This window comes from Acromyrmex echinatior, chromosome 5, assembly GCF_024713525.1.
Source record: "Acromyrmex echinatior isolate Ae372 chromosome 5, ASM2471352v2, whole genome shotgun sequence".
Taxonomy (NCBI): Eukaryota; Metazoa; Arthropoda; class Insecta; order Hymenoptera; family Formicidae; genus Acromyrmex; species Acromyrmex echinatior.
The window spans coordinates 2920823-2931511 of NC_141856.1; the positions used below are offsets into that span (position 1 = coordinate 2920823).

Sequence of the window (10689 nt, forward strand, 5' to 3'; positions counted from 1 at the left end):
TCGTTGACGCATATCAATTACACCTCGTTGAATCTCGTTAGTCTTTAACATCTCTTCTGTCACCGTTTTATATATTTGTTGATGTAGATCAGTTATACCGCGCTGAATCTCGTTAGACACTCTCATCGATAGCGCGTTTACACTTTTCGAGACCTCCTCCACGTTGTTTCGTACTTTTTCCACATCGTTCGAGATATCTTTCTGCGTATTCTGAAGCGCGCGCACGATCGTATCTCTCCCAGTCGTTTTAAACGATTTCTCCAATGTCTCGTTGGTCACTACATTTTTCATTCGTATCGTTATATCTCGATTCAAATGCTGAATCTCGTCAGACATTCTCGTCACATTCTTTTCCACGTTTCTACGCACCTTCTCCACATCGCTATGCGCTTCCTGTACATCTCTCCTTATCGTTCTAAATTCCTCGATCTCGTTTCGCGTATCTCGAATCGTACGCTCGACGTAGCTTTTGTTTACCACATCGGTGTCGAATTCCAGCGCAGCTACGTGTTCTATTTTCCGTTCATTCGCGTCGTAATGATCCGGATTCAGACAAAGCCCATTGTCGTGCACGTAATTTCGTAAAGATTCTATCGACGATCGTGATTTTTCGATTTCGTTTCCCCTCATAGATATACCAAATTTATTCACAGACATCATATCGAGTTCACGCGAATTTGATCACTGTCACGATTTTCGTCACAGTAATTTATAATTAACCCAGCTTCGCGAAGTTCTTCGATTATTGACAATATTTCGTTGTCGTGAGCATTATTACCCGCTCTACGAGAAGCATCGAGCAATTGAAGACGATCCAACTCATTGGGGTCGTCCCAATAAACGTAATCTATTTCGTTGTTGGTCAATTTCGTACCGGATGGTATATTTGTCTTTATACCTGAACCAATACTAGTGCCACTGATCTTATGATGAGTAACTAAGAGCGGAGCGATAATGTTTTTGTATTTGTGTCCTTTGTTACTCTTAATAGGCATTCTGGCGTCATTGTCACGTCTGTGAGCATTCGTCATTAATAATATATGTTTGTATGTTTGTTTATCATTCTCTGTGTAGATAGCGTCGTTTGGAATCTTCTTGAAGATCAGCTCGTATAGACCTGGTGTACCTTTGTACCTCATCCCGTCTATGATTATAGTATCGTCCGTATCTAAATACGTCAAATTTTTTACTACCTAACATCGTACCGTTTTCATCAAAATAAACACCGTAGACAAGATCGATTTCGTTTCTTGCATCACTAGTTAAAAGAGTATTTACGTATATTTGTCCTAACGGTCCTAATTGACTTTGCAATCTCTGACGACCTTGAGGTGTGTTCAACACCTGTCTGACAGACGTTTCGAGCGACGACGGATCATCATCGGTTTTAAAAATTTCTTCGTCCCGTAAGTTAAATAGAGTTACCTGTTGTTGTTGTTGTTGTTGTTGTTGTTGTTATTCTATTGGTGTCGAATGAATTATGGACGAATCAAACATAACGTTTGATCGTTTCTTTTTATTTATTTGTTTGTTCCATGGAAGACGTTGGGGAGTAGTTTGTGTTGGAATCGCATCATCATCGTTGTCGTCGTCGTCATTATTATCCTCATCATCGTTGTACTCACGTTTATTCTTTTGCTTACTCTCCGTAAACTTAGTGTCAAATGGTTTACCTCCACGTTCAGTGTTTCCAGCAATTTGTTTCAACGGTTCGATAATAGATTTTAATTGTTTCTCCAAAACGATCTCATTCTCCATTATGCCAGTCTTCAATGCTCGGTGTTTCTTACGAATCGACGCGCGAGTCTTCGCAATCAGTTTTGCTGTTTTCTCCCGTTCAGAGATACTTTTCGTTCTGACCATCTTATCGTAATGTCAAAGAGGTACTGCTCACTTTTTTTTACACAAAAAAACACTACAAATGATTTTTTACACTACAACGAAATCGTTAAATCCTCGTCTATATCTACCGTTGCGTAACGCGCTATCTTTGTCTATTACCATAAAACCGTATTTGTGTTGCCAACATAAATGGCACAACGTGCAAAAATTCTCATACGATATATCGGTGTTCACGTGATCGTTATAAATGTGTTTTAAATTGGTACCGTCTTGTTTGAATAGTATTAAAAAATTTGCATTATCACGTATCAAATGTTTCGGTATTTTTGCATACGTCTGACAGAGATAAAAACAATCAATGTTCGTATGTCGACCCATAGAAAAATATTCTCTAATAGTATTCTGATTATCGCAAGCCACATCATCGAATACAAATATTGAATTGGGAAGTGCCTCCTTCGGTGGTATGACGTTGCGATTGTTGGAAAAAGCGTGGTAACCGATACCATTTATCGATTCGAGTAATTCTTCCAAATATCGATATTTCGGTTGAAAGAGAGATTTCGAATACATGTATACGTTTTCGAAACGTACACCATGTGGACTTTCTATTAAACTTATCAAAGCGTTTGTTTTACCACAATTAGATGGTCCGCAAATGATGCAACGAATTGTATTCGGTAGTAAAGGGCCGTGTCTACAAATTTCTCCAACCGTTTCATCGGACGTGAGTCGCGTCTTGCGGTCGAGATTCGACACTCCTATCGACCGTGATTGCCATACAAATCGCATTTACTTGTGTAACGCGCGTGCGCGATGTAACGCGAGCGAGTTTTTTCCAGCACTATTTATATCCCCGAGCAGGCACTCGATCCGCACAGTTTTACTGTAAAGAGCAATCGTCGTCGTTGTTATTATCGCAAAAAATGTTTTTCTTACTAACGGATAAACGTCGGATTCTCAATTTTACCGCCGAGCAATTACAATACATACCGAAGATTGTTCTTCTACAGGAATTTGAGAATTACGTGGAGCTACTGTGGGATCGATTACCCGAACATTTAAAAACGGATCCTGAAGTGCAACGCTATCGTCCGTGTACAGAGCATTACAATCGTTCGTGGCAACGAACACACATAGACGGTCCGTCACCACTTATCAAAAATTGTGACATATGTCGTATGAAATAAGATAGCGTGGAGGACGAGGGAATGATTCCTGCGTATGGAGCAGATTTATTTGACAAGGCGATAAACGCGCTTCCGTTTGAAGTACATATACCTGGTTATCAATTTTGTGGACCCGGTACTCGTCTCGCGAAAAGACTAGCGCGTGGTGATCGAGGTATAAATCGATTAGACGTGGCGTGTCGCGAACACGATATCGCCTATTCGCGAAGCAACGATCTCGCCGATCGTCACATTGCCGATCGAGTTCTCGCCGAAAAAGCACGCGAACGTATAACAGCGAGTGATTCGACGTTTGGTGAGAAAGCTGCCGCTGTATGGGCAGCCATGAAAGCAAAAACGAAATTAGGAATGGGTATGAAAAGAAGGAAAAAAACGAAAAGGAAGAGACTACTTCCGGTAACGAAACGCGGAGGTTTCCTACCGATTTTACCAATGTTGGGTGCACTCGGGTCTTTGATCGGTGGAGCGGCGAGCGTAGCGAGAGCTGTAAGCGATCGCAAAGCCGCTCGACGTCAGACGGAAGGTCGCGGACTGTATCTAGCGCCCTACAAACGTGGTGGTGGTAACGTGAGAAAAAGAAAGGCAAGAGATAAAAAAAAAACATCGTGGAAGGAAACATTAGAGACTCTTAAAATACCGTTCTCCGGTATCACAACGAACGAACAGTTGAGTCGTGCGGCGTATCGTTTGCGTTTACCATTCTTCAGAGGTTTATGCGTGACGCGTTACCGACGAAACCACATCGTAATGAAAGCGGTATCGTAAATCTCGATAATTCGGAAAATGCTGGAACACACTGGGTTGCTTATGCGAAAAAGGGAAATAATGCAGTTTACTTCGATGGTTTTGGCAATCTTAGACCATCGAGGGAACTCGAACACTATCTCGGAAGCAACGTAATGTATAATCGTCGCTCTTATCAAACGTTTGATCAGAGTATTTGTGGTCAGTTGTGTCTACGATTTCTTCGAGAAATAGATTGGAGCAAAAGATATATCTAATAATGTGTCGTGTGAGTCGTCTCAGTTGAGCGTTTATCTTCGATTACGTCATGTCGTGGACTCTCACGTTAACTGGAACAACCAATATTCTCACGGCGAGTTACTTTCCTGCGTTGGATTTAAGTAATGGCGAATACGAATTGGGTCTTACGAATTTCGAAACGTACAACGCGATATCGAATGTTACTTCCACGAATAATAACTTCTACTTTGATACCGACGACAAAATAATCACGATTCCCGAAGGATCGTACGAATTGAGTGCTATAAACAAGTATCTGAGAGCTGCTATCCGTCACATACTACGACGAACATCTGACGACAAAGATAATGATAATGACTACGCGTACATATTCGACGACAACGATGGCAACGATAGTACTCATACAGAAGAGATACTGAATCTTCGAGCCAATGAGAATACTATGAGAAGCGAGATCAAATGTGCGTACCGGATAAATTTTACGAAACCGAATAACATCGGTTCGCTATTAGGTTATTCGAACTCTCGCGTAATACAACCGAACAAGTAGTACGCGTCTGACAAACCTGTAAACATTATGAATGTAACTGTAATTCGTGTAGAATGCAACATTACTTCGGGTGCGTACAACAACGATAAACCAACGCATACGATACACGAATTCGCGATGAACGTTCCACCTGGATATAAGTCTGATACTCCTACACACGTCATTTATCTCCCAGTCGTCGCGAGAAACGTTACCGATATAACGATACGTATAGTGGATCAAAACGGACAGTTGATAAACCTTCGTGGAGAGGCGATATCGATTCGACTTCATATACGACGTAAACGATAAAAAATGTGCTCACGAACAAAAGATGCTCATTCTGAACGAGTCGCACGATTGTAAGAATACATCTACGTCGTACCGCAGACGTCGCAATTATCATTGCTCACCGAACGATACGTTGAAGGAAAGCGGAGAGGAACGGAGGACAGATTGAACGTCGCATTTCTACGATCTCTGGGATTCGTCGTGAGAAATGAGTCGCGATATTCTACATATAGGAAGTGAACCCATCTTCGACGATCGTATCGTTAAGATCGAGACTCACACTTACAACCCATACGCTAACACCACATTCGGATACAGCGATGAAATACGAATACCTATACAACACCAAGATCTGTACACGTTACCGTGTGAGAGTTTTCTATACGTCGAGGGAAAATTTTCAGCGAAGAAACCAGCTGGAGACAAATCCGAACAACCAAAACTGTCGAACAATTGCGTCGCGTTCATGTTCGATGAGATTCGATACGAGATAGACGGTGTGGAAATCGATAGATGTAGATGTTGGTGTTACCAGTACGATCAAAAATTTCGTATCGTTAACCACCAGCAAGAGTATAACGTTAGAAAATGCAGGATGGGACGCCACAATGCACTTCTTTCGCACATCGGTGACCGATGATTTCAACTTTTGCGTACCGCTCAATACACTCCTAGGATTTTGCGAGGATTACAAACGCATAGTAATAAACGCGCAACACGAACTTATCCTGATACGTGCGCGTAACGATAACAATTGCGTCGTGGCGCAAGCATCGGCGGAACCTAAAATCACGCTATCGAAGATACAATGGAAAATGCCACATATAGTGTTAAACGATGTCAATAAATTATCACTTTTGCGAACGCTGGAAGGTGGACGATATCTCAGCATGTGTTTCCGGTCGTGGGACTTGTACGAATTTCCTTTGCTTCAAAGTACAACAAAGCATTCGTGGGCTGTTAAAACAACATCGCAATTGGAAAAACCGCGATACGTAATTTTTGCGCTTCAAACCGGGAAAAAAAACGAACCGTCGCAAAATGTTTCGCAATTCGACGTGTGTAATCTCACTAATGTGAAACTTTTTTAAATTCTGATTTTTATCCTTACGACGATATGAATTTAGATTTCGAACGCAAAAAATATGCTGTACTCTACGATATGTATGTAAAATTTCAAAAAACGTACTACAGTAACGACAATCGCGATGCCATGTTATCTATCGGGGAATTTCTTTTACAAGGTCCATTCATAGTAATCGATTGTTCTCGTCAAAACGAATCGATAAAAAGCGCTACTGTGGATATTCGTATAGAATTCGAGTGTAAGGAAAATATTCCACTAAACACCACAGCTTATTGTCTCATTATTCACGATAGGGTGATAGAGTATAATCCATTCACTAATGTTATTCGCAAAATCGTATAATATTTTTTTCAAGCGCTCTCCTTCTTCATCAAAAAGTCACATGCTGTCGTATTATAATGTAAAAACAAAACACATGAAAGAGTACGAGACGCGATTCATTACTATTGACGAAGCATTTCGTCGTGTCGTATATATAAAAAAATCACGGAACGCGATTCATTACCGCTGACAAAGTGTTCGAGTACACATCGGTTTTTTTTTATTTTCCTGCTGCGTGTCGTATACTTGTGCCACATCGCGATGTCCCCCGCGTTCGTCATCGTCGTCGTCGTCTTCGTTACGCTTACTACGACAACAGCGTCAACGATAGCGACGAATCGTCAAGGCATAGATACTGAAACAATTCTGTATCTACAAAAGTACGGCTACTTGCATAAGAGTGAAAACAACACACAATTATCATTCGAAAAGGGAGAACTTAAACAGGCGATTTCATTATTTCAAGAATATTATCAAATACCGGATGATGGTACATTGAATAACTATACGTTGTATCAAATGCGTAAACCACGATGTGGTCTCCCGGACATTTTGCATCACGAGCATAATACAGGTAGGAGGAAATGGGCAAAAACACATCTCACGTGGAACTTCCATTTGGCGGATGTGCACATCTTGACAACTACCGCATTCGCGTTCTCGCTATGGGCAGCGAATTCGTCTTTAACGTTCCAACGCAAAACGTTAAATCCCGACATCTTAATATCTTATCATAGTGGCACACACACGTACGCTAATCGTAAACGTAGCGAGGAAATTTGCTCCGCCTCGTTCGATGGACCTGGTGGAGTACTCGCTCACGCGTTTTATCCTTCAAATGTTGTTAATTATACCGCTGAAATACACGTGGATGCTGCAGAACCATGGCATATATATCTAACCGAAAAATCTGCTAGTAACAAGGATTATCTGCTTAATACGTTATGCATGAAATTGGACACGCATTAGGATTAACACACAGTTCGCATGAAGATTCCATAATGTTCGCATATGTCACTGCTAGGAATAAGGATAAAATCGTTAGACTCAATATAGAGGACATTTTAGCCATTCAACAACTCTATGGAGATAAAAATTCAAAACCAGCAACTACACAACCACCAACGTCAACAACAACAACACCACCAAGTACCGAAATTACAACAGATAAACCCGAGTACATAGATCTCTGTAGTTTACAATATGTAGATACGATATTGGTATTATATCATCGAATATTCGTCACGTACCAACGTTATGTATGGTCGATAAATATAGATGATACAAAATATGACGGACCATACATACTAAACAGCTACATGGATTTCCTTCCGAAGAATTTCTCCTTATCAGCGTATCAAAGACCTTCGGGTGAACTAGTACTGTTTATAAATAATATTGTCTACATGATCGAGTACTCCAGTTTCAAATTGAAAGAAGGTTGGCCAAAACGTCTCTCGAGTCTAGGATTTCCCCCGAACACTTTCATCGATACCGTAGTAAATACTAAGAGGACAAACCTACGCGATTTTCAATGGTAATGACGTGGCGCAGATAGACGAATGTAGTATGATTGTTCGCTCGTTTCAACCGTTACAAGCGGTATTCCCAGGAATACCACCAGCTCCGACCTTGGCCTTCCGATATATAAATGGTAATCTATACTTTGCCAAACAACAACAATTTTACACATTTAACGAGTTCACGAAAACCGTAACAGAGGTTGGTAAATTTAATATAAACATACTCAACGTCGAATGTTTGCGAAACGGGTTATTACAACAAATGCAGGATATCTTCGATCGATTATTTCAATCGAGTAATACATATTGACAAAACATACACCGGGAAATAAGACGAAGAAGGAGGAGGAAGAGGAAAGGATGAAAGGACACATACCTATAATATATACTATAATAATTTTAAACGATCAGTACGAAAGGAACGATCATTCCGACAACATCGTTCGTACGCACTTTCCAAGCTTTTTTTTTCCCGATCGTGAGAATGTTCAACAACGCGGATATTATAAATTATCTTATGGAACAGGACGATCGCGATGAACAAAGCACGAAGAAGAAAAAAATAGTCGACGAATCAACTGATGTGAATCCAGATAAAGATAATATATCAAATAGGTAGATATTCTTTTCCCTTTGCGTCTCTCTCTTTTCCATCTGCCAATTTCTTTTTTTCCATAATTACAGACATCAAATCGCACATCATCCTACCGTACGCATTCTCGAGAGAAGATATCCGTTAACTGCAACTGGCTATAAATACTTGAACATTGGTATCAATGTCACACTCCCTTCTTACGTGACTATCATTTTGGGAGATTGTCACGATAAAGAGATTCCACTTTCACCGGACATCTGGAGAGAACTTCTCGAACAAAAACACGTCATTTTGTCCCTTTTGCAGTACGACGAAAATAATAAAGGAATACGTGCGCCGTCACCAATGTACGTTGGAAATCTAACGTTACGCTTCGGACGAATTAATAATCTACCAATACTGCGTCTAGAAACAAGTACAGCTCGTCTATCCATGTCGAAAAGTACTGTACTTAATATATTTAATCTCGAACACTGTGTGAATCGTCTCATTTCCTCTCTAACCGCAATGACCGATAACGTCGATAAAAAATTTTCACGACTTCTTGCTATCGCACTGTCACGAAATCTGCGAACGTGCTAAAAACGATGTACGATAACGATTCCTTCGACCGCAACGACATACTCGATTGCGAGTTGATCGCTTTGATTTTCGGAGAACGTTAATTCTATATATATATATCAATTAATGCTAGCGATGAACCTATACGTTTTTTACAATATGTGAAATTATTTTGTACTGTTAATATATTTAATTTCAAACACTGTGTAATCGCGTCGTCTCATTTTTCCTCTCTAATATACCTATGTATCCCTATGTATCCCTATCTATTTTATATACAATTTTATCTTCACGTAAAAAAAAGAGAAAAAAAAGGAAACTCGCACTAACGCAAACTTAATAGGAAAAAAAATAGCAAAAAAGGAAGACGGAAACGGATGTGGACTCATACGATATATGTATAATTACTCGCACTAAACGAGCGTTAGTAATGAAAAAAACGTGTGAGCTTATGTTTCTTCATTCGTTATTTTGTCGAAATTGATAAAAAAAAGTATGGCGGACCGTGCGAACATTGACGCCGTAGTCAATTATATTAGAAACGTGAACGCGGAACAATTCGAAAACATTATAGACGAAATGTTCGAGGAAATTGATTTTAACGTAGATGAAAATTCCAACGATTCCGGTTACGTTAATGATTTTAGCGAACACGATCTTTAAGGATGCGGTGAAAAAATTTAAACGTTGGTGCGAGCGAGAGCGACTTGGTGGGAGCGAGAGCGACAGTCCGTATCTTTAAGGAGGTAAGATTATATATTATTATATTATATTTACAGCGAGTGAGAAACGCGTTGGTACGAGCGAGAGCGACAGGGGAAGAAACATATGTAAAACTGCGTGACGGATTTCGCTATCCTTTTTTTTTATTACTTTTTTTATTAAACTAACAACGATCGAACGCAACGAAAACGTTGGTGCGAGCGAGAGCGACAAACGAAACGTAACGTTGGTGCTAGCGAGAGCGACGACTTGGTGCGAACGAGAGCGACGGCAAAAAATGGGGGGACCGTATCTTTAAGGAGGTAAGACTACATTATTATATTATATTTACAGCGAGTGAGAAACCCGTTGGTGCGAGCGAGAGTGACGGCGCGCACGCGGGAAGAAAAAACGCGCGAATCCCCTCAGTCGCTCGCCCGCTCTCAAGCTCGCCGGATCGTCGTCGTCGCGACGCGTCACGCCGTGACGTCACCAGCTCACACACACATGCGCCCGTGGGGAGGGGGGCCGGGGAGAAAAACCGTGAGAGATGGTGGGAGGCCATAGCAGCTCGCTCATTGGCTGCCTCCCCCCCCGCACCACAATACCCCTCTCGCCCAGTTTTCCCTCCGGCCCCTCACCCCGCGGCTTGCCCCATGGCTTAGAATATGCATAGATATGCTACTGACGAATGTGCCTCTTCTTCTATGATATGGACGGGGCTTAAGAAGCTAACTCTATTCCTTCGTCCTATGTATTCGTTATACAGATACCAAGGGGATATTTCTACGCTTCGCGTCTCCAATATGTAGTTGTTTACAATTAAGAAAATTCATTTTCGTAATTACAGTAATGTCGTTAGATGCATGCTTTACCATTGCTAGACGTACGTAATCTCTTAGTTACTATTACGATAGGTTGGTGCTTCTTCGGGTGCTATGTAAACGACTGCTGCGTGCTCTGCTGCGAGATCTTGCTTTGGTTGAATTCTCTTTGAAAAATTGAGATTTTTATGATTTATTTTATAATATATTAGGTATAGTAAAAAGAAATCCATTATTTTT

The 10689-nt window shown here is 40.8% G+C and overlaps 3 protein-coding genes across 3 annotated transcripts; all 3 read left to right on the forward strand.

Moving 5' to 3' along the window:
• Positions 1–6505: 6505 nt before the first annotated feature.
• LOC147909669 (matrix metalloproteinase-24-like) lies at positions 6506–7213 on the forward strand. Its single transcript, XM_087406142.1, has one exon. It carries the CDS (start codon positions 6506–6508, stop codon positions 7211–7213), a length of 708 nt encoding a protein of 235 aa, XP_087262268.1.
• Positions 7214–7245: 32 nt separating this feature from the next.
• On the forward strand, positions 7246–7785 carry LOC147909670 (72 kDa type IV collagenase-like). The gene has a single exon (XM_087406143.1). It carries the CDS (start codon positions 7246–7248, stop codon positions 7783–7785), a length of 540 nt encoding a protein of 179 aa, XP_087262269.1.
• A 353-nt stretch (positions 7786–8138) lies between these two features.
• LOC147909671 (uncharacterized) lies at positions 8139–9748 on the forward strand. The gene is made up of 2 exons (XM_087406677.1): positions 8139–8382; positions 8452–9748. Exons 1-2 carry the CDS (start codon positions 8252–8254, stop codon positions 8942–8944), a joined length of 624 nt encoding a protein of 207 aa, XP_087262803.1. The 5' UTR covers positions 8139–8251; the 3' UTR covers positions 8945–9748.
• Positions 9749–10689: the final 941 nt, after the last annotated feature.